General features: G+C 16.1%; 5 protein-coding genes across 5 annotated transcripts; 3 read left to right on the top strand and 2 right to left on the bottom strand.

The window, feature by feature from the left end:
- Nucleotides 1–2,096: 2,096 nt before the first annotated feature.
- PRSY57_1021800 (pre-mRNA splicing factor, putative) lies at nt 2,097–4,372 on the top strand (the record flags this gene model as incomplete). The annotated part of the gene is made up of 4 exons (XM_012907807.1): nt 2,097–2,198; nt 2,314–2,396; nt 2,835–2,921; nt 3,028–4,372. 4 exons carry the CDS (start codon nt 2,097–2,099, stop codon nt 4,370–4,372), a joined length of 1,617 nt encoding a protein of 538 aa, XP_012763261.1.
- Nucleotides 4,373–12,311: 7,939 nt separating this feature from the next.
- PRSY57_1021700 (zinc transporter, putative) lies at nt 12,312–13,996 on the bottom strand (the record flags this gene model as incomplete). Its single annotated transcript, XM_012907806.1, has 6 exons — nt 12,312–12,440; nt 12,545–12,609; nt 12,693–12,780; nt 12,941–13,059; nt 13,306–13,740; nt 13,852–13,996. 6 exons carry the CDS (start codon nt 13,994–13,996, stop codon nt 12,312–12,314), a joined length of 981 nt encoding a protein of 326 aa, XP_012763260.1.
- A 3,623-nt stretch (nt 13,997–17,619) lies between these two features.
- PRSY57_1021600 (putative membrane protein) lies at nt 17,620–19,806 on the top strand (the record flags this gene model as incomplete). Its single annotated transcript, XM_012907805.2, has 3 exons — nt 17,620–18,725; nt 18,893–19,610; nt 19,741–19,806. The coding sequence occupies 3 exons, from the start codon at nt 17,620–17,622 to the stop codon at nt 19,804–19,806; spliced, it is 1,890 nt and encodes a 629-aa protein (XP_012763259.2).
- A 597-nt stretch (nt 19,807–20,403) lies between these two features.
- PRSY57_1021500 (hypothetical protein) lies at nt 20,404–21,355 on the top strand (the record flags this gene model as incomplete). Its single annotated transcript, XM_012907804.2, has 2 exons — nt 20,404–20,644; nt 20,817–21,355. 2 exons carry the CDS (start codon nt 20,404–20,406, stop codon nt 21,353–21,355), a joined length of 780 nt encoding a protein of 259 aa, XP_012763258.2.
- A 721-nt stretch (nt 21,356–22,076) lies between these two features.
- PRSY57_1021400 (RNA-binding protein, putative) lies at nt 22,077–26,597 on the bottom strand (the record flags this gene model as incomplete). The annotated part of the gene is made up of 2 exons (XM_020114883.1): nt 22,077–24,799; nt 25,010–26,597. The coding sequence occupies 2 exons, from the start codon at nt 26,595–26,597 to the stop codon at nt 22,077–22,079; spliced, it is 4,311 nt and encodes a 1,436-aa protein (XP_019970429.1).
- Between the last annotated feature and the right edge of the window lie 250 nt (nt 26,598–26,847).

Raw genomic sequence — 26,847 nt, 5'->3', positions numbered from 1 at the left:
TTAAATGAGTTTACTACACCATACATATATATATATATATATATTATTTTTATTAAATGTATATACAAATTTACACAAAATAATAAAAACTAGTTTATAATAAATATTTGATTTTTTTTTATAAGATCCTTTACATCTTTTTATTTATTTATTTTATTTTTTTAGCTTCATATTAAATAGACATTTTCTATGAAGAAGATGAACGAAATTTATAAAATTTCCTCAAAAAATATATTTTTTCGTATATCCAATATAAGTTACTAATTTAATTTTTATATTATCTATATAAATAATATACATATTTAAATCTTTAATGAGATTGTTAGAATCATATTAAAATGGATATTGAGAAAGATAAATATGGACACATGTTTATATTTTTTTTTTTTTTTGGGGCCGGGGGGGAAATATTATTTTATTTATAATGTGCTACATTGTATTTCTTAAAAATTGTAAAAAAATATATATAATTTTAAAAATGTTCTTTATTATTTCAATATAAAAAAAGAAGATATCTATACAAAGTTGTATTATTCTAATATAGAAAATTGAAATAAGGTTCTTACATAATTATACTTTTTTTTTTTTTTTTTTTTTTTTATAGTTCTTATCTTTTGTTCTTTATAATTTTTTTTATTATGTTTACTTTTTAAAACTTCACAACGTGATATAAATAAAACATTTTATTTTTTTAATCTTAAAGTCTTATATCTATATTAATATTAAAATTTTTTATATAAATACAATAAAAGAATGAACCTAAAATTGGATATATATATATATATATGTGTTTTTCTAAAGTATAAATAATAAACTTCTTAAAATACTTTCCTATTTTATAAGTTCTTAAAAATATTATTAATATGTTATATTAAGGAAAAACATAATAAAATAAGATAACAAATGAGGTAAAAATATATTTTTTTAAATTCATATATTTGCTTAAATTTTATTTTATTAAATATAAAAATTTATCTATATCTTAAAAGAAAAAAAGCAAAGAAAGGAAAATATATCAGAACAAAATGGTTTTAAAAATTTTCCATCCCGAAAATGTTGGAAGGATATTTTCTTATATTAATTTTAGATAGTAATTTTATGATGAAATTAGTAAATATGTTTATTTATTTTTCATTTTACATTTTAATATATATTTTTTTTGTTCTTTTGTGATGAACAAGGGAGAATATTAAGGAAAATTATAAATTAATATTTTATATATATATAAATATATTATATATATAATATACATTATTATGTATATAAAATAAATTATATATTATAATATTAATATATTATATATATATAATAAATTATATATTATAATATTAATATATGTAATATATATTATTTTTTTTTTCATTATATATGTAAAATTACAAACCTGATTTATTATCTTTTATTAACCTTATTAATTTATATTATTTATATATATATAAATAGTATATGAATAATTATACAATATTATATATATTGTCACATAATATAAAAGCTTATATTAATTCTTCACTATTATTTTTTATTACATATATATAATAAATATTTCCAGTATTATGAAAAATAAGCTCTTATATATTTTTATATATTATAATAATATATATATGAAAATCACAAAAAAAAAAAAAAAAATTATCTAATAAATATATATGTAAATTTATATATGTTTTTTATACATTTAATAAATAAAATGTTTATAAAAATAAACTAAAATATTATATTGTTAGACTTTTTTTATATATTTTTATCACTTATTATTTATATTAATCTAAAAAAAAAAAAAAAAAAAAAAAAATACGTATATACCTTAAAAAACAAAATGTATATGAAAAATGTTGTATAATTAGTTTTTAATTTTTTAAGGTTTTCTGAATACTGATTTATTTTAGTTTTTGTTAATTTTTGTTTTGTTTTACACTAAGAATAGATTTTTTTTTTTTTTTTTTTTTTTTTTATTTCCAAAACTCTTTTCCTGCGCCCCATATATTTATTATATATGTAATTTTATTTTTAAATTTTTTAAGATTTATTATTGAAAAAATAATATATAAAAATATATATATTTATTTTAATGTTTTGTTATTTTAAAAAATAAAAGAATGAGTTTTAAACCAAGATTCAGTAAATCATCTTCGTGTATATATGTAGGAAATTTACCAGGCAATGTCATTGAAGAAGAAGTTTACGATTTATTTGGAAAGGTTTGTATATATTATTTGTATTATTAGAAAACAATATTACTAACTAAAATGTTTTATTATATATATTTTTTAATTTATTAATATATTTATTATTATATATATATTTTTTTTTTAGTATGGGCGTATAAAGTACATAGATATAAAGCCATCAAGATCTTCCTCTAGTTCTTATGCTTTTGTTCATTATTATGATTTGAAGTAAGAATAAGAAAAGAAAATAATAAATTAATTATAAAAATATATGAAAAATACATATGAATATCTATTATGTTATTTGAATATTATATTAGTGTATTGTGAAGCATATATTTATTGTGTGGAGAATAAACTTGAACTATTATAAGAAAATTCATTATAATTTTTTTATAATTGTACAATATTTACAAATACATTTTTATGTAACTATTTGGCTATGATGGATACTTATAATATAATAATAAAATTTGAAATAATATTTCATAACCCATTAAACATATTTTTAAATATGAGCATTTCATAATATATTATTAATGATTTATAATATTTAATTGTGTATAAAACTATATATATTTGTTCATATATGTTATTTATGTCAATATAAAATATATTTATTTTTATTTTTAATTTTTTTTTTTTTTCTTTTTTCTCTCTTTTTAGAGATGCAGATTATGCAATAGAAAGAAGAGATGGATATAAATTTGATGGATTTCGTTTACGTGTTGAACATTCAGGAGAAAACAGAAGGTATTTTATAATTTAATATATATATATATATATAATTAAAATAAATAATAAGAAAATATATAATCTATTAATAATAATATTCATTCTATTTTTTTGTATTTTATAGTTTTGGAAAATATAGAAAAAAAGATGATGGTGTTGGCCCACCTATAAGAACTGAAAATAGAGTAATTGTTACTAATTTACCAGATAATTGCAGGTGGCAACATTTAAAAGATATTATGAGACAATGTGGTGATGTGGGATATGCTAATATTGAACGAGGAAAAGGTATAGTAGAATTTGTAAGTTATGATGATATGTTATATGCAATTGAAAAATTTGATGGTGCAGAATTTAAAGTGTATGACGATGTTACAAATATTAAAGTTAGAAGAGATAAAAGAGGTTCTTCTTATATGAAAAGATATAGAAATGATTATAGTCCTAAATATAAAAAAAGACGTAGATATAGTAATGAATCGGGATTATCAGATAGAGATCGATCAAGATCTAGAAGATACAGTAAATCTAGTAATTCATCAAACAAAAGAAATAATAAATATGAATCTCATAGTCAAAGTTTAAGCGATAATAGAAATAGTTACAGAAATAGAAGTAAGGGTAAAAAAAGAAGTGGATATAAAGGGAAAAGAAGTTATAGTTCTTATGAAAACCAAAACGATGATATTAGTAGGAGTAGATCTGATCATGGATCAAGAAGTGGTGATAGAAGTTATAGAAAGAAAACAAATAAAAATGAAAGCTCTAGTGATGTATTAAGTAAACATTCTAGTGCATACCGAGATAGCGATAGTGAAAAAAATAAAAGCTATAGAAAACGTTTATCAAGTGATAACAGAAGTCATAGCAGACGAAGAACTGTAAGTGAAGATAGAAGTGAAAGAAGGAGAAGTTTAAGTGAAGATAGAAGTAATAGTAGAAAAAGGAACGCAAGCACCGACTTCAAAAGAGAACTAAATTCAGATGATGATAAAAAAAGTAAAAAAAAAAGAAGCTATAGCGCTTCACCGAGATCGGCATACAAGAGCAGTTCACGTGAGATAAAAAGTCAAGAAAAAAGCAATGACAGATTAAGTGAATCAAAAAAGAGTTATAAATCTCAAAGTGCTTCTGTTAGATACAATAGCACAGAAGAGAAAAAAAGCGATGATGAAACTGTAAAACCCAAGAGAGGTGGTAGGGGAAATGCAAAGAATACAGGGAAGAATAAGAATACTAAAGGAAGTAAAAAAGGTGCTAAAACAGAAGAAAATCATGATTCTAAAAGTGTTTCCAATGATAGAAATAAAAGTGATAAATCGGAAGACAAAGAAAAACCTGAAGTTGTAAGTAAAGATGAAGAAGATAAGAAAACAGGAGGTGCAGAAGTAAAACCTAAGAGAGGAAGAAGAGGAAGAAAAAAAGCTAATGCAGCAGATGAAAATGCAAATGGTAATGTTAGCAACTAAAATGAGATATTGTTATTTTTAAAATTACCATCATTTATTTAACAGAATACTGAAAAAAATAATTTCTATTTTTCAAACCAAATAAAAAATCTGAAAAAGATAAAATAAAAAGAAAAACATATATATTGTATATGTGATCAAAATTAAATTATATTTTATAATTCTATATGTTTTAATATTTATGTGTTTATGTTTATTATGAAGGATTTATTATACATATAAACAAAAAAAAAATTAATATTATTATTAATATTTTATATAATTTATATTTGTAAGACTAATATTGTATTTTTTTTTTTTTTTTCATTTTTTAATATTCATTTTTGTTCAAATTCTTTTTTTTAAATTTTTAAAACAAAAATTATATTTAAATCTTAAAATTAATATATTTATATACATATTTTATAACATTTTTTCTTATTTTTAAAATAAAAGGAAAATATTAGATATTATATGAAAGTATTTTTTTTATTTAATAAATATTTATGTGTAATTTTTTTTTTTTTTTTTTTTTATTTATTAAAAAATGTTTTATAAAATAATTTTAAAACTAATACAAAAAGCCCATTTTTTTTTTAAAGAATATAACAAAATAAATGACGTAATATATATTATGCGGAGAGGTAATTACATCTTTACACATGTATTGAATGGAACTAAATACCATTAATTTATTGTAGATGTAAATTTTTTTTTTTTTTGTATTTATTTCATTAACAATAAAGGAAAACAATATAACTATAAAAAAAGTGTTTTAAAACGAAAGCATTTTCATGTAAACACAATATCCATGTATGACAAAATAATAAAAAATTACTGTTTTCAAATCTTATGTATTTCGTCAAGTATTCATTCATATATAATTACATGACTTATTCGATGAATAATATAAATATTTATTTTATCATATATTACTACTTTTTTACAGTATTATATTGTATTATCAATTTATAAAGTTGTATATATATAATTTTTTTTTTTTTTTCTTATATATTTTATTTAATCTATATACATAAATATTTTTATGTGTAATATGCATTATGAAAACAATAAAAAATACACTTTATAATCCAAACCATTATGTATTAAAATATAATTTCTTTCTCAAATATAGATAAGAATTAACGGATATTAGAACATATTCACAATGAATTTAACACATATATAAAATACAATTTTTTTCAATTTTCAATATATGTCATTATGGTTTCTTCTTTACTTTAAATTCTTAAAATGTAATATAATATATAAAACATATTTTAACTATGTATATTAAATCTAATATTACAAAATTATGTTTTAAAAGGTTATTTCTTTTTATGTTCATATTTTATTATACCCTTGTAAAACATTGTCTAAATGTTACTTGGGAATAAAAACAATAAATAATGCATTTTCTTAATTTTTGGCAAAAATGTAAAACATAACTTTATAATTTATCAACTTGAACAACATTAATAGTGAATAATATAAGATTCGATATATGAGTGAAGGTTTTTAATGATTACGTAATTCTTTATTTTTAATTGGTTACAAAAAATATATTTTGTTATTAATCTATTAGTTTAATGCAAAAATTATTATGACATTCTTTTAAATCCTTATGATATAACAAATAATGCTAATTTTTTATGTATTATAAAATATAATTTTTTTCTTGAAATTTTTCTTTCTTTTCCTTTAAAAATTCTAACAAAAGGAATGTATAGTTCTTATATGCCCCTCTGTATATTTATAATTTCTTTGGTTTTATTAAAAATTACATTTTTTTTTTTTTTTTTTTTTGAATATAGTTACTCTATATGATATAATAGTTAAAGTATATGACATATATTGAACATAAAAAAATGTGTTTCTTCAATTGTACTAAAAGGTATATATTGTGAAATGTGTCATATAGATAAATAAGAATTTTTTTTAACATTTTATTTACAATATTATATTTATATATTTTATTTCTCTTAAATGAGAAATTAAAAAATTCCATTATAATACATATGATATAGAACAATATATATTTACATATAATGTTTTAAAAGCGAAAGTTCTCAATATATATTTACATATTGTCTTTATTAATATATATAATATATTTATATATTATACTTTTTATAAGTTAATATTATAAACCAATAGACATTTGAAAATAGTATAAATTATATAGTAATAAAACTGAGCAATACGTAGAAAATAAATAAATATAAAGAAATTGTTCTATGAATTTAAAAGACCATGCATATAAGAAATATGCATTTATATATATTGTAATAAAATTGTGAGTAAAATATATATATATATATTATATATATATTCCCTCATATAGTAAATATGTGGATATTATTTCTATATTATTCTGTTTAATAATACTTTCAGATGCATATAAATGATATAAAATAAAACATGCGTTATTTTGTTCTAACCATAAAATAATATGATAAATATAAAAATTAAGAAAATGTAGGATCATCAAATTATATTACAAAAAAGTTCATTGTTATATTACATAAAAAGAACGTGTATAGTCATATATCTAAACATGTATTGATGTTCTATTTTATGTATATTCATAATTACATGAACAAATATCTCTTATTTATAAGACTAGTGAAATTTTTTTTTTAGGACTTAAGTTTTATATATATATATATATATATGTATATATGTAAAGATATTTAAAAATTATATATTCATCATCTAAATTAAGAACATTAGAGATCATAAAAAAAAAATAAAATAATAAAATTTTGTCCACATTTTGATATATAATGTTCATTATAATAGAAATGAAGATATATCACAATTGAACGTAATAATTCATATAATGTATAAAAATAAAATTCATAATTTATCCTACAAAATCCAATATAATATAAATTTTACATATTAATAAAAATGTAAACATCTAAATAATTCGATTCAAATAAATTTTAATATTTTTTAAGTGAATTCACAAAAAATATATAAATTATAGAAAGTTAATATTAGAATATAATTGTTTACTATCAATAATAAAAATTAAAAATAATCAAATAATAATGTATTCATAAAATATTTACTTCATAAATAAATATTTTTATAATATTTATATATTTTAGAAGACAAAAAATTTTTCAAAATAATTAATATAAATTAAAATTTGATAATTTAATATTTTACACAATCAAATAAATATATATATTTTATATTTTTAATTATGGATAACTCTGTAATTAATATATATATTATTTTAAAAAAATATATTTATTTAATATATATTTATTATTTATTTTAATAATTTAAGAAAATTACTTTTATTTAATTAAATATAATAATTAATTTAAATTATAAATTATACATTTATTTTATTTTACTATTTCTATTATAAAATAAAATTATTAATTATTTATAATTATATTTTATATTATTAAATTAAATAAATTTTAAAATATATATATTAATTATAATTCTTTAATTTAATAAATAATAAATTAATATTGATAATAAATAAAGCAATTTAATAATAATTATTATATTAATTAAATTTTATATTAAATTTATTTATATATTTACACACAATTATTTTATATATTAATATTTAAATAAAAATTATTTATTAATTTAAAATATATAAATAATATATTAATTTTAAATATAATATAACAATATAATATATATTTATATAATTTTAAATTAATAAATTATTTTTTATTTAAAATTAATTAATAAAATAATAATAATAATTTAATTAAATAAATATAAAATATATATATTATTTTAAATTATTATATATATTTAAATGTTAATTATTAAAATAAAAATATAATAATTTAAAATAATATATATATTTATTTATATTTAAATATATTTATATAATAATTAAATTAATTATAAATTAATAAATAAATAAATAAGAAATAATATATATAAATATATTATATAAATTAATTAAAAATAATATAAATATATATTTATTAATTTAATTATTAATAATTAAAAATATTTAAATAATAATTAAATTATTTATAAATAAATATATATATTAATTTATTTATAATAATTAAAAATATATAAATAATAATTAAATTATTTATAAATAAATAATAAAATAAATATATATATATAAATTAAATTATTTATAAATAAATAAAAATAATATAATAAATAAATAAATATTATATATATATATATTAATTTAATTATAATAATTAAAAATATATAAATAATAATTAAATTATTTATAAATTAATAAATAAATATTAATTTAATAAATAAGAAATATAATTAATATTTAAATTTATTTAATAACATAATAATAATTAAATTAATAAATCAATATTAATTTAATAAATAAAATAGAGAATTAATTATTTAAAATTATTTAATAAACATATTATATTAATTATCAAATAATTTTATTAAAAAATTTATTTAATTTAATTTTAATAAATATAATAAATTAATAAATAATTTTAAGTTTAAAATAAAATAAATATATATTATAATGTAAATAAATAATTATATATTAATAAAATTAATTAATATGCCATTATTTAAATAATATATTAATAATATTATATTATTTTCAAATTATAAAATTATATTTATTAAAATTAAATAAATAATTTTAAGTTTAAAATAAAATAAATATATATTATAATGTAAATAAATAATTATATATTAATAAAATTAATTAATATGCCATTATTTAAATAATATATTAATAATATTATATTATTTTCAAATTATAAAATTATATTTATTAAAATTAAATTAATTAAATTAATAATATTATAAGTAATTAATAAATATAATTATTTTATTTATTATATTAAATTAATATATAATTAAAAATATTATTATTAAACAATTATAATAAAATAATTATATATATTTTATTATATTATATTAATTTAATTAATTAATTATTTAATTAATTTATTTATTAAATTATATTATTTATTTATAAGATTTAAATTATATATATTATATTTATTTTTATTTAATTTAATTTTATTTTATATTAATTATAGTATATTATTTATTCATTTTTTAAATTAATATATTAATTTAATAATATAATTTATTTAATTATTATTTTGTTTAATTAAATTTAATATATTAACTTAATATTTTTATTATTTTTATTTTATTTTTAATTAATTTTATTATATTAATATTTAAAATTTATTATTATTTATTTTTATTATATTTAAATAAATAATATTTGTATTATTATTTATTTATTTTATTATTTATTATTATTATATTTAAATAAATAGTATTTGTATTATTATTTATTTATTTTATTATTTATTTTTATTATATTTAAATAATATTAATATGTATTATTATTTATTTTATTATTTATTATTATTATATTTAAATAAATAGTATTTGTATTATTATTTATTTATTTTATTATTTATTTTTATTATATTTAAATAATATAATATGTATTATTATTTATTTTATTATTTATTTTTATTATATTTAAATAATATAATATGGTATTATTATTTATTTTATTATTTATTTTTATTATATTTAAATTATATAATGTGTATTATTATTTATTTTTATATTAATTTATATTTTAATTCTATAATATTGTATTTATCTTTTTTTAATTTCATGTTTAAATTATATAATATATATTTTATTTATTTTATATATACTTTATTAAAATTATATTTATTTATTAGTATTTATTTAATTTTAATAGATTAAAATTATATAACAATATATTTATTTTATTTATTAATTTAATATTGTATTTTTTAATTAATTATATATTTATGTTATTGTTTTAATATATTTTTATTAGTTAAATATTATATATTATTTAATTTTTTAAATTAATTACTATATAAAATTATTTGAATAATTTTGTGTGTATACTAATTTAGATATTTCATATTATATATTTTAAAATTATTTATATTAATAAATGAAACTTTCATTGATTCATAGGTATTAATTTAATTTTATATTATGCATTTTAATATATATATATGTATGGTTTTTATAATTATATAAATAAACATAATTAATATTTTTGAGATTTTAAAATTCTTTTGGTATTGCAGGAAATATTAAAGTTTATAATTGTTAAATAGTCACCTTTTATATCTTATTATATAGAAAGAATATAACGTGGCTGACTACAGTTTTATTTGAATACATAAAAAATTTTCTTCAAGTACAATTTTACCATTGGAATTATTCAAGATTCCCTTTTTCGCCATAAGTAAATTATATTACATAAATATTCTATTATCAATTTAAAATATAAGATGTAATATGTGATTTAATGAATAATTAATTATAATTTAAATTATTCTAACGTTTATGAGATATAAATATTTATATAATTCCCAGTATTCTTTTGTATTTTTCTTTAGAATATTTCAAAAGTAATTTTACACTATGAATATAAATGAAAGAATAATATTTCTTTTTGAAATTATATATTAGTATATATGGAATTTTAGTAAAAAAATGTACTATTTTTGTAAATCTTATAAATTAATATTTAAAGATATTATGTGTAAAATTGTCTTTTATTTTATATCTACTATAAAAATGACTTTTTTCAAGAATAATATTTTTTTTCTGATACATTGTAATAGGAATACAACCTTTTAATATTATTACCGAAAATTAAAAAGTTCATAAATTAAGAGATCAATAAAAAAAAAAAAAAAAAATACATATATAGATTCATTAATTTTTTTTATGCATTCGTACAATATATAATTTTTTAGAGAGTATAAATAAATGAGAAAAAAAAATATTCATATATATATTTATTCTATAAAATATTAAAAAAATATACATATTAAAAGTAACAAGTTGAAAAAAAAGGAGTTCTATAGTTTTATGTAATTGAATATTGATATTATACATTTTTTCTTTTATGTATATTAGTTTAAATTATTTTCTACAAATTTATTTATAAATAGAAAAATTTTAGTATTTCATCATGAACTTCTTATTTTTATTATTAATGAATAAAAAATAATAACATATTAGTAATAGAAATAAAAGAAATTCTCTTTAACAAATATGAAAATAATGAAAAAATATACCTTAACATAATCGACAAGTGGTATTTATAATTCCTTTTAATATTATATAAGAAAAAAATGTTCCAAAAATAAATGAAAAAAAAATATAATTAGAAATATATATAATTAAAAGTATTATTAGAAAAACCTTTGTGGATAAATATATGTTTAAGACAATTTACTTATGGTATATAAATAATATCTATAATATACTTGAAGTTAAAGAACCCTTTTTTTCTTTTTAAAGTATTATATATCTAATAATAATTATAAGACAACAAAAGAATTATAGTTGCATAGAACAGTATAACAATTAATTTTTTTCGAAATGCAAAGGTTTTATTTGTAAATAAAAATTTCATTATTTATATCGATGTGTTTATGAAATTATAGGTTTAAAAATATATATTTGTAATTTGAACATATGTATTTTTTAATTGTGTAAACACAATGGTTAAAAAATTTGTTCGTTTTTTTTTTTTTTTTTATGTTTTCAAAAAAAAAAATTGCAGAATTTTTCAATAGCATAAATATGAATAAAAAAAATATATATTTATTACATATATTTTTTTTTAATGATTATTGTTTATTAAAAATGTATTTATATAAAAATTGGTGTAAAATCAAATTCGAAGAATAATATGTGTACTTATTAGATTCATACGGAAACGTAAAAAAATAATAATAAAATATACAATTTCAAAATATTGAAAATTATATATAAAATCAAATATATATTTTATTGAGGCATATTTAATAAGAGAACATTAAAAACGAAAATAAATATTTTCTTATTTCTTATGGTAGTAACATAATCACAATTCCGAATGTTTGAAATTATAATGTATAAATAGATAAGGACAATATTAAAAAAAATATAATTGTAGCTGTCTCTATATTATATTATTACTTTCAAAAGAATTAAATAATGTCATCAATGCTGACATGCCTCCAACTCCAAGGAAATAACTAAAAGATATGAAATGCTTATTACTCTTTGTTATTTTTATTTCCTTAGTCATCTATAAAAAATACATCACGTATTTGTAAATAATATTATAATCGATGTATTGTTTTTCTTTTTCATTTATTTTTGAATTAAATAATTAAAAAAACGAAAACTTACGTTAAAGGAAAGATACAGAAAAAAACCACAAGCAATTGAACTAAAAATTATTTCTACAAATTCATCTGTTAAATTAATAAAATGAAAAAATAAATGTTATGAATCATTCCTGAATATTGTGTTGGTTTATTTTTATTTTTATTATTACTTGAAGGGAAGGAAAATATTGCAATAAAAACTCCTAATGGTAAAGATAAGATAAAAGACCAAGCATATATGCTTGCTAGTAAAGGATTCTAAATAAACAAAAAATTAAGGAGTATATAAAATAATAAATTATTATGTTGATATGTATTTATGTATATTAATTTAAATATAGACAAAAAGATAAATAAAAATTAAATAAGAAAATATATAAAAACTATAACGTATATAGTTCAATTTTTAATATTTTACTTCTATTTTGGTAACAACATTCTTATAAACTATTAAACATTCAGCCCATTTATGAGCTAACATTGAGAGTCCTACGATTATAATAGCATTTTTATCTTTTAGACTTCCCATAAGTAAGCCTAATAAATCAAATAAATATATATATATATATATATACATATAACATATATGTTGTTATTTATAAATGATAACTAAAAATTATAATATAAATTTGTAAAAGTATATAAACTGTATTTTTCTTATATATTATATATATATATATAAATATATATGTTAGTATATGATTTTGCCTTTTTTTTTTTTAAATAAAAAAAAAATAAATTTACATATAACAAATTAATATTATTTTTTTTTTAAAGAATTACCTTCTATAAAAGAATGTATAAAAAGGCTTAAAACAATAAAAAAAGAGTTTGATTTAAATATTTCAAAAAATATATTAGTTTTACATGGATCGGTTTTATTATTATTATTATTATTGTTGTTGTTGTTATTAATATTATTATCCATTGCCTTCAATTCTAAATCTATAACTTCATTTGATTTTATGTCTATATAATTTGTAGTAATTTCTTTATCGTTTATGTTTTTAATTTGATTGTTTGAATTTTCACATGCTAGTGTACAATTAACATCAAAAGTACTTTCAAAGTGATGATCATATAGTATATCCGTTATATTCAAAAAAGTTACAGATACAAGTACTAATATAAAAATATAATACAGATTCATATTTTTTTTGTTGGATAAAATTATAACTTCTGGTAGCATATGCAAAAAGGCTAAAGCTAATATCGCGCCTAATTAAAAAAAAAGAAAAACAAATAAATAATAATAAATTCATAATACAAAATATAATATGAATTTGTAAAACTATTTAAAAAAAAAAAATTTCTATTTAATTTACATACCACTTGCTATGTTTTCAAAATTTTCCATATTAAAAAATCTGTTTTTCTTAATTTTTGATAATTTACTTTCTATATATGCTGGTATATACACAACTATAACACATTCCACAAAAATAAGTAAGGCTAGAAATGTTGATAACCACATTTTAACGAAATTTTTTAACTTACAAAAGAAAAAAAACAAAAAAAATATTATCAAAAGCAAATTAAATAAAATTGTTTTGATATAATTTTTAAAAAGAATTAGTGAATAATTATGTTTTTATATAAATCATATTTTGTCATTGCAAATATATATATATATATATATATATATAATATAATAAAATATAATAAAATATAATATGAATACACTTTTTTATAAGTATTTATAAAAAAGATTCTACACATTTCTATTTTACGTTTTTTTTTTTTTTTTTCATAAAAAAAATATATAATAGAAACTTTACACATAGTAACTATTTATCTGATGTAATATAAAATTCCATAAATATTAATATATTAGGATTAAAAAATAAAAAAATATATTATATATAAATATATATATAATAAACTGTAGAATAAATATTAATCCTTCAACACATGTAATGGATACACAATTTTTATATATTAATCATTATATATATAATATAAATAAAAAAATATAATATAGTACGGATTAATATTTTTTACTATATAAATGTTTATAAAAAATGTGTCGTCTTGTAATTTTAATATCAAGTATATTAGTATAACATGTAACATATGGTAACAATTCTTAAAAAAAGAAAACATATATATTTTATTTTAATAATATAAAATATATATTTTTATTTTATTATTTATTTATTACTTTTTTTTTTTTTTTGTAGTATAAAATGCACTAATAAAAATATACTGTATATTATAAATGAAGACATACATGCTTATTTTCTTTACATAAAATAATATATTTTAAAATGAAACAGTTGTTTTAAAACATAATAATTTTATTTTATTCTTTAATTCACTTGTATTTCTTTAATATCCTATTATATATTATTTAAAAAAAAAATGAGAAAAAAAAAAAAAAAAATATATATATATATATATATATATATATTAAATAGTTAAAAATCAAGTTAAAATAAAATACATAAAATAAAAAAAAAATATAAACATGGAAAAAGTTAAAATAATAAAAATAATATCAAGTGTTAAATAGTATTAATTTAATACAAATGATAAAAGATCACTATTTTTTTGAAAAAAGCCCAAAGGAATAATATTATGTAAATATATATAAATATATAAATATTCTACATTTTACATATATAATTGATTATATTGTTTTCAAATTAAAAAATATACAAAAAATAAAATGACATAAAATTAAGTGTAAATTTTACATAATAAACCATTTCCCTTTTTTTTTATTTTTTTTTACAAAAAAAAATTATTGCGTTATAATTAAATTAAAAAGTTGGACAAATATTTTTTAACGCATTTTATTAACATTTGAAGATTTTTAATTTTTTTTTTTTTTTTTTTTTGTGTGGATGCATATGAATACATAATAAAATTATGGGACTCAAATACATGCAAAAATATTTTTAAACCATAACATAATATTTTAATTATGTCTATATATTATATATAAGAAATATATATAAAATAAAAATAAAGTAAAAATATTAAATATATGCAAATAAATAGTTCACATGTGTATAGTTTATTATATAGCTTAATATAAATATAATTATTTTATTTTTATTCCACATTTTTTAAGGTTTTTTTTTTTTTTTTTTATACCTAATTTATATTTTTTTAAAATAAAGACCATAGAATACCAAAAGAATGTTCTTTTTTATTAAATGTAAAAATAACATTTTATTTTATATTCCTCTTTTCAGTTCTACATACCATAATAATAATAAAACTAATAATAGTTTTTATATATAAACATAAATTTAATAAAAAAAAAAAAAAAAGTACAATGCAATAATGTAGTGTGGAAAAGGATGGAAATATAAAATAATATTTTCCTTTTTTTCTTTTTTTTTATAATTTCTTTTGATTTAAAAATCTTTTATTTTAGTGTTAAGTTCATATTTTTATATAAAAAGGATGCATTCATTGTATTAACACAATTTATTATTCAATATGTTATAAATAATGTTAAGTTATTTAGTAGCTATATAAATTATGCATATGAGATGAATACACATACATACATTATTATATAAAGAACATTCATTCATATATCATAACAGTGCAAAAAAAAAAATTATGAAAATGAAAAGTATAAATAACGTACAAGTTTTATTTTCACAAAAAGAACAAGTTATATAAAATCTTAATTTTATTAAAACGAAGATATGTTTATATGAGGCAAAAAAGTAAGCAAATACTTTCATAAATTTAGAAAAAAAAAAAAAAAAAAAGAAGTTTCTCTTTTGTATTTATTTCTTTTGTATATTTTTCATTTTAAATATTAATATTAACATTTACATACAAAAGAATATTTGTCATATATATATATATATATATATATATATCATATAAGAATTAATAATAAAAATATGCACATGAAGCTACATATAAAATATAAAACATAAAAAGATAAGTTAATATGATATAAGTATTAAATATTGCAATATTATCTCAATAAATTTTTATACAAACACATGAATATGAATATGAATATAACTAAAAAAAGAACTTAAATTTAATATTTTCATTATAAAAGAGAAGAAACACAAATATGTGTACAATTCAAACATTATTTCTTATAAAGAATTACATTAAAATTTATTTGTTTAACCTATATTAATTTTCTTATGTAATGAAAAAAAAAATATTTTTTAATAATTATTTCCTTTTCGACATATAATATATAATATCTTTTTAAATGATTAAGTTCCTATTGATATTCTTGTTTATGATTTATAATTATTTTAATTTTATACTCTTATGTAAATATTTTTATTTCTTTTAAATTAAAAAAAAACAAAAAAAAAGAAGGAAAGAAAGAAAGAATAAATGCAATTATTACATAATTATATTTAATATATATATATATATTTTTTTTAATTTATATTTTATTTTGAATACGTTTATATGCCTATCATCTATTAAATATATTAGCATTATTTATATATAATAATGTTATATCATTTTTTTATTTTGAATGAGAACTTTTTCTCTATTTTTTTTTTATACATATAAAAAGGTGTGCTTGGGATTTTCTTTTTTATAAAATTCCCCCTCCCCACCCCAAAAAAAAAAAAAAAAAAAAATATATATATATATATATATAATATTATATGTAATAATATACATAATTTTTTTTTATATATAATTAGGAATGAGAATAAAAAAAAAAAAATTATTGGAATTAAAATTAAAAGCGATTTTTTTTTTTTTTTTTTTTTTTTATTTTTCATTAGAAGAAATAAACCACAATAACATTTATTAATATTAAAATTGAAAAAAGAAAAAATATATATAAGATTATATATTAATGCATATATAGGTCAATTTATATATTTTTTCATTTTACAATTAAAACTTAATATTTAAAACGAATGAAATTGAAGATTTTTTTTATATATCTTGTAAATATATTGTATTGGAAGTAATATATTTTTCATTTAATTTGCAATATATATTTTATTATATATACACCACTTAATGAGATAGAATAATATATATATAAAGTTATATTTTATTGCTAATATATATATATATATAATCATAATATTTATATACAATTTGTAAAAAGAGTTTAAAAAAAAATGAAAAGAAAAAATGAAGAAAACTTCAGATATAAAACATATTTTTAAGAGGGAAGATGATAGTTCAAAGATAACGAAATTGATAAAGAATATTTCTCCCCTTTTTTTTATGAGTGAATTTTTATATATTTTATTTTTACGTTACAATGATCATATATTAAGTACAACATATAAAGAAAAAGTAACACCCCATGTTAGGGAAAACATATATAATATTTTCATACTATTATATTTTATAAAGCCATTATTTGCATTTTTAACAGATAGTGTGTATTTTAATTTAAATAATATACTTGGCCTTATTTACAGAAAAATATATAAAATATATAATTATTTTGAACAATTTATACAATATTGTTGTAGTTTAATATATAAAAGTAAATATTTATTTTTAAAAATATTTTTTAAAAGATATATAAAGAATGGATTGTCAAAATCACGATATTTAAAAAAAAAGGCACATATAGGAAAAAGTGGATATATGGATAATTTTGTATATTTTCCATTAAATAGAAAATATTATGTTATTATTAGTGAATTTATAACGACCTTGTTGTTATTAGTTATTTACCTTTTTAATGAAAAAATAAATTATTATATTTACCTTACTATAATATCATTTATATCCAGTCAAATGTTATTATCATCTTGTATATTTGAAGGTGTAGTAGTTGAAAGATGTAAAAGGCAAATGTATTTTGAAAAAGTTTTTTACATATCATATGTAATGTGTGTAAAAATATTTTGTTCTCTCATATTATATTATATGTATATTTTGAAAGTCAGTATATTTGTTTTAATTTCCAAAAGCTTCCTCATCTTTCTTATATCATGTGTATGTAGTGAAGAAACACTTTTATTAAATAATAAAAGAAAAATACAACGTAATATTATATTCAAAAGTGGAAGTGATGAAGTGTATGTCAAAAATACAGAAGACATATTATCCCAAATAAATATTTTAAAAAAAATATTTTTTAATGAAAATTTATTTAAAACAATCTTTTTTATTATATTATTTAATTCTGCTATTGATTCCAAACTTTCCATTTTACAATATGGTGTTCAGAATTTTAATTGGCCGCATTCTCTAATTAATTACATTCCTCTCGTATCACAGTAAGAATATAACAAAAAAAAAAAAAAACATATATATATATATATATATGTGTATACGATTTGTATTTATTATTTATATATTTATCATGTAAAATATACTATTCTTCATACATAAAATTTATACGAAATGTATGTACAAAATTTATGTTATTTCTCCCTTATTACAGGTCGTCCAAATTAATTGGTATTTCAATTTTCCAATTGTACACAAATAAACTTAATTACAAAAATTATTCCATGGTCGTTATCCTATTTAATATTTTACTTAAATTATGCAGTTTTATTTTTCTGTATAATAACAAGAATACCTACGTGAGTCCCTTTTTATTTTTATTCAATATAATTGTTCAGAATATTTCTATCAAAATTTTATCTTTACCCATCTTATTATTATGTATAGAAAAAGCTCCTTTAAGTTTAGAATCTACCATAATAAATATATATATTTTTTGTTTTAATTTATCAAATTTGATTAGTAAAAGATATTTCATGTGGAATATTATATTACATGTGTCAAAGAATGTGTTCATAATTTTACTTCTTTCATTCCTAACAACATGTGCTAGCTTATTATATTATTTCCACATCTCTTTAGATACCTTAAATAATATGAATTCATCATCATTATATTTAGATGAAAAGGAAGATGTAAACTTGAAAATAAATAAAATACCCCAAAAAAATTATTTGCGTGATGAATTATTTCTTAATAATGAGGAAAAAAAAAAACAGGTTAAAAAGGTTGTTCGTTTTAAAGAAGATTCAATTATAAAGACGCAAAAAAATACAAATGATGAAAAAAAGAAAAAAAACAATAATTTATTTAAAATATCATCTGATTATAATTCAGATAGTGATCAGTGGTTGATAATTGATAGTTTAAAGGTAACAATCAAAAGATAAAATCATAAATATAAATATATGTATATATATATTATTAATATTGATAAACATTTTTTTATATATTTCTTCTATATACAAGTTATATATTTTATATTTTTTCTTTCATTTTCAGAGTGATGATACAAGAAAAAAGCAAGGGAAATACAAATCATTAAATATTTCGAATATTATGTTATAAAAACATTTTGCTCTTTTTTATTTTTTCATATATATTTTTCATTGATAAATTATGAAATTTGACACTTATAATATTTCATTTATTCAAATGTTAATTCGTATTCATTATATATATAAATGTATTATATATGTAATATTATACATGCATACATAATATATATATATATATATATATATATATATATATATAATATAAAATATGGAATTCTTAATGTTTATTATATATTATTATTAATGATTTTTATGAATTCAATATTATTTCTACCTTTTCATTTTTTCCCTTTTTTTTTTTTTTCTTTTTTTTTTATTTGTAAATATTTGTAAATTTCTATAAATATTTATAATTTTTATATTTTATTTGTTTTTATATATATTTCATCATATTTTTTAATTTTATATATTTTTTTTGTTTAAATGTTTTATTTAGATAACATAATATAAATTTTATATATATAATAATAATATATATATATATATATATATATTTTTTTTTAATGAATAACTTTTAAAAAGATTTTAAAATATACTACTAATAATAAGAAAACAAAATAAACTATTTATTTTATTATTTATATAGATATATTTAAAAAATAGAAAAATGTATGAGGTATATTATTTAAATGAGCATGATGAATTTGAAAAAAAAAAGAAAAAAAATGAAGAAATACAAAGTTCCCTAATTTTAAAAAGTCATGCCATTTCTTCAGAAAAAAAATGTAAGTTAGTTAAACACAACATTTATGAAGGAGGGTATACAATATGGGAATGTACATGGGATATGTTAAAATTTTTTCATAAGGAAGGGTTCGATTTTAATAATAAGCAAGTATTGGAATTAGGTATATATAATATTATGTTGACGTTGTATGATGATTTATTATTTTTTAAAAATATTTCAGTGCAACATTATTATACATTTTAAAGTGCATGTATATATGTATATTATTTTTTTATATGTATATATAATCATATATATAATAATTATTATATTATTTTATTTTATTTTTCTAGGTTGTGGGCATGGTTTAGTTGGAATCAAAGTGTTATTAGATAATGGAAATGTTGTTTTCCAAGAATTAAATAAAGAAGTTATTAATGACGTCTTACTACCAAATATAAAAAAAAATTTGAAGATGAAACTTAAAAAGAAAAAGTTAAAAGAAAATAAGCATTACATGAAAATAAATAATGATAAAATAACATGTTATGTTATTAATAAACCATGGCATAAATTAAATTCGAAATTACAAAAGAAGAAATTAAACTGTTTTGATTTTATATTAGGAAATGAAATATTATATAGAAAAGAAAATTATTATCATATTTTAAAAATTCTCAAAAAAAATCTGAAAAAAGGAGGAAAAGCTTATTTTGGTTCGAAGTCTTATTATTTTGGATTTGAAGATGGAACAGGTTCAAATAGTTTTGTGACATATGTTAATAATAATGAACATTTTAATTTCGTTGCAAGAATTATTCAAACCACTACAGGGAAATCTGTCTATTCGAAAGATATTATAGAAGTAACCTTTTCACCCAATAATGATTAGTACTTTGAATATTTGTGGAAAATAATTAAAAAAGACAAACATTTTATTATATAAATATATATATATATATATTTATTTATTTATATTTATTTAAACGCTGAACAACTTTATACATTTTAATCCTTTTCTTTTTTCACAAATTGATATAAATTAAAAACATAAAAGTTAATATTTGTTTGAAAATATAAAAAAATTAAATGTTATTAAAAAAAAAATATATAATAAATTTTTTTTTTTTTTTTTTTTTTTTTTTTTTTGTGTAACAAAATTTTGCATTTCAAAAACATTATATAAAATAAAAACTTTTAAAATTATTAAATAAAACGTTGTAAATAATTTAAATATTAACATAGTGTAAATGATATACATATTAATATATACTCATTTTGTTTATTATAATATTATATGTTCACATATAATTTAGGCTATATATTATATAAATATATGTTTATTTTAAAAAAAAGCATTTAGACATTTAAGGTTAATAAACAATTATGAATATTAATAATTAATACAAAGAATTCTTTATAACTATATTATTTTTTTTTTTAAATAAATATAAATATAAATATATATATATATATATATATATATATATATATATATAAAAATATTTTTTTTTAAAATATATGTGTTTATTTTTTTATAAATAAATAAATTTTTTTTATGCTATATTTTTATATTGATTAAAAATTTTATTTTTTTACATGTTATTATCATATTACATATATTTATTGACATTATTCTGAACATTTGGTATAAACTTATTATCGTATGCATTCATATCATTAATTTTTTTTATTTCCATATTGAAGTTGCTATTTTCATATTTATCTAAATTTGTAAAATTATTACTTGTATATATTATGTTATTTATATCTAAATCATATGGTGAATCATTATTTTTCCCATAAAAGTTGTTTTCATTCCTTTGAGCAACATTAGGATTAGTATTAATATTATTACCTTGCTGGTACCTATTGGAAGTGTTATAATTCATATTAAGCATATTGGTATTTGATCTTGTATATACTATTTTATCATGGTTATAATTTTCCTTCAAATATTCATTATGATTTAATATTTCTTTTTTCATTTTTTCTTTTTCATTATTTTTTAATTGTAACATATTAAATAAATATTCCAAATCATTTTTATCAAATTGTTTCTTATTAATTAACATTTCAAACAAGTGCATATTTTTTTCATCATTAAAAAAATCATCTATATCTAATGAATTTTGTTTTGCATATATATTTAAAAATGTAAATAAAATTTTCATATTTTTAAAATATTGTGTTGTTTTATTTTGTTTATCATTCATATATTCATTTTTTGATATATTATCATCCAAAATTTCTTGTTCTTCTTTAGAAACAGCATTTAAATATTCCTTCTTTTTTTCCATAATACTATTTAATTGTTTAACATCTATTTCAGATATATGCTCGCTATTATTATTATTATTATTTATATTATAATAAAACATATTATTATTATTATTATTATTATTATTATTGTTTTCTTTTTTATAATTATATTCATTTGAATTATTTCCCTTTATATTATTATTCCACTTATTATTATTCTCGTAGTTATCTCTTTTCATATTGGTATGAATATCATTTATATGATAATGCATGCTATTACTATTATGAATAATATTATTATTATTATTATCATGTACATTACTATTTTTATTGTACATAATAATATTATTATTATTATTGTTATACCATATATTATTTAAAAAGGAACTTATATTTTTTGTCTTTTCATTAAATGATGATGGTGTTTCATTCCTTATCCTATTTATAGTTAGCTCAATATTTTTTTCTGTAGGTATATTTTGTCTTTCATTTTTTTCATCTACTGAATATAAATTATTTTCATTAACAAAAAATTTATTATACATATGAATATTTGAATTTTCCGATTCATTTGAATTATTAAAAAAAAACAAATTTTTCGGGTTTGCACCAAATTGGTTTTTGAAATTGTTTAATTTAGATGATTCATTCTTTTCAGAATTATTCTCTTCCATGTAATTATAATTTGAATACTTATTATTTCTTATATTTCCTCCTTGGCATCTTGTAGTATCCATTTTATCTATAAAATTAAAAAACGTATTATCATGTTTGTTATTTTCTTCTACTGATTGTATATTGCTTGTTTTTTTCCAGGTATTTTTATCCCATCTCGTTTCAAAATTGTTATTATTACTACTACTATTACTACTACTACTACTACTGTTACTATTACTATTACTATTTCGAGTTATTTTTTTGGAGTCACTATAATTACTTTTACTATTATTATTATTATTATTATTATTATCGCAAATATTAAAGTATGAAAAGGTAGTTTCCATGTTTTTATTAGGTGCCATATTTTCTTCCATATTTTTATAAGTTATCATATTACTTTCCATATTATTATATAACGCCATATCATTTTGAGTATTTATTTGTTCCCCTTTATTGTCTTTATTATTACTATATTTATTTTCTCTGTTTTCTTTAATTAAAAAAAATGTTTCATTTTTATTAATATCATCTCCTTCCTTTAACATTTTTCCACAATTCTTTTTATTAGTATCTTTTCCTTCAAATGAGTTATTTTCATTAACAGTATAAGAACAAAATTCTCCTCCTGTATTCAATTCTTTTAATAAACACAAATTGGTGCCGTTATTTTGTGGTAATTTAGATGCATACATAGGAAAATGTTTTTCAGTGGTAACACTTAGATCATATTTATCCGAATAATTTGTAAACATCTTTGGATATATACTAGGAACGGAATCACAATTATTCGAATTGTTTAAAGGAAACTTATTTTTGTATTCGTTTTCTAATAAACTTTTTGAGCTATTCGTATCAGGCATTGAAAGATGTTGAGTATTACTATTATTAGCATTATTATATATAGTACTATTATTATTATTATTATTATTATTATTTATATTATTTTTATTTGAAATAAAAACGGAAGATTTCATATTATTATTTGAACACTTGTTATTTTTAAGTTTCTTTTTTACTTCGGTTGAAGTCAAAGAATTAAACGTATTTAAAGTATCTGTTGTACTAACTAAACTTTGTGCGGTTTTCAGGTTTGTAACATCTTTTGCTTTATTTTTATTTGTATTATAAATGTTTTTTAATTTTGCAGGTAATAAATGCTCTTCACCATTCTTTAACTGAACCTTTAAAAGTTTTCCATGTATATACATTTTTGATAATTCTTCAAAAGCTTCTATAGCTGATTTTTTGTTATCATAAGAAACAAATCCAAAACCTCTATTACCTTGTTTCTTGTCATTCTCTTTACTGATATACGGAATTCTTAGACCTACAACATGTCCGTATTTATTTACTAGCTGTATTAAATTTAGTTCGGTCCATTTTAGGGGTATTCCATATAAAAATAAATTTGCGCCTTGAATAAAATAAAAAAAAAAAAAAAAAAAAAAAAAATTTATATATATATATATATATATAAACATACAAAATATATATAAATATACATCCATTTAGTGTTAAAAGAAAATTGAAAAAATGTGCACATTATATATTCACACTCATAAACATTTTACATTTTTATATTTCATTTCTGCATGCGTACCTGGTGGTCCATCCTTTAACAAGGAGAAATTTTCTTTACTATAATGCATGGTATTTTGATGAGGAATTTGTTTGGAAATAATAAAACATATTAATTTATGATTAGGTGAATTATCAAAAAACTTTTTCTGATTTAAAAAATTAACAGCATTAATAGCACATTTTTCATCAATGAAATATACAAAAGCATAAGACCATTTATCAATAGACCATTTATATTCGATATGAATTATATATCCAAATATTTCTAATACATTTTTTAATCTTTCTTCAGTGATATTTGGTGGGATATTTCCAAGGAAAATATTAGTTATTACAATATTTTTAAAATTATAATTTCCTTTGTTTTTTTTTATTTCTTTAATGATTTGATTATTTATATTATCATGTTTCACTTTTTCATTATATAATTTATATTCATTCATGAATTCAGGTACATTTTCTTCAAAATCTACAACATTTTTTTCAAAAGATTCTTCTTCTACCTTTTCTTTAGAATAATCTATATTTCTATACATATAATTCATTTGTGTAAGTTGAGATACATCATTCATTTTATAATTTTCTGATCCTTCTATTTCTTTTTTTTTCTTTTCTTGTTCATAATTTGGCATATTACAAAAGTTAACTGAATTGTTAAATAATTTTTCATTATATTTATCATTCTCTTGATGATAATTTGCGTTATTTGTAAATAAATTATATTTATTTTTTGAAACCATTGGAATTATATTACTAACATTATTATATAATTGGTTTTCAATATTATTCATATGTATATTACTATTACTTTTGTTGTTTATAAAATTCTTCTTCTTCTCCTTTTTATTATAATCTACATTGTTTAAAATTTGATAAAAACCATTATTTTCATCACCAACTAAAAAGTTATTACTTTCTATATTATTCATTGTGATTGATGTTATGTGTTCCCCTAATGGTTGTGTGATGTCTTGATTTTTTTTATTTGTACTCAGCAAATTGTATTCACTGCATGTAATATTACTATTAAGGTTATTTTTATTGTTATTTTTATTGTTGTTTTTATTGTTATTTTTATTGTTATTTTTATTGTTATTTTTATTGTTGTTTTTATTGTTGTTTTTATGATTGTTTTTATCCTTATAATTATTTATTTGATTATCCTTATAATTATTTTTAGGATTATCGTTAGGATTATTATTATTGTTATTATTATTGTTATTATTATTATTATTATTATTATTATTATTATTATTATTAGGGTTGGCAATGTTCTGGTTGGTAATATTTTTATTAGTTATGCTATGATTGGTAGTATTATGGTTAGTTGTGTTATTATTCGAGCTTTTGTTATTTGTTATATTATGGTTAGTATCACTATTTTTGCTATTAATATTATTACTGTCAGAATTGTTATTGTTTGAATTATGTAATATAAGTTTTGAGATATTATATATTAAGTTTCCCAAATTTTTATTAAAACTCTTTTTGTTTATATGTTCATTCTTATCTTCAAAATTTTTTATTAATGTATCTTTTTCTAAATTGAAGTTATTCTGAACACTGTAAGGAATATTAGTTGTGCATGGGAACTTTTCAAAATGTGCGCTGTTATTATGTTTTTTGTTCATCTGGTATAATATTTTATAATATAGAAGAAAAAAAAAAGGAAAATAAAAAAACTATTAAAGAAATATACATACATATATACATACATACATACATACATATATATATATATATATTAAAAAAATAGAAAAAAAGGATATTAAAAGATAAAAGAAAAAAAAAAAATTATGTTTCGTTTTTTTAAAAAATTAATAATGTATATGTATAAATATATATTCCATATAATGGTAGTAATACATTTCAAAATGTTTA

This window comes from Plasmodium reichenowi, chromosome 10 (assembly GCF_001601855.1).
Source record: "Plasmodium reichenowi strain SY57 chromosome 10, whole genome shotgun sequence".
Classification (NCBI taxonomy): domain Eukaryota; phylum Apicomplexa; class Aconoidasida; order Haemosporida; family Plasmodiidae; genus Plasmodium; species Plasmodium reichenowi.
Note: the sequence above shows the minus strand (reverse complement) of the source record. Positions and strands in the feature narration are given on the sequence as shown.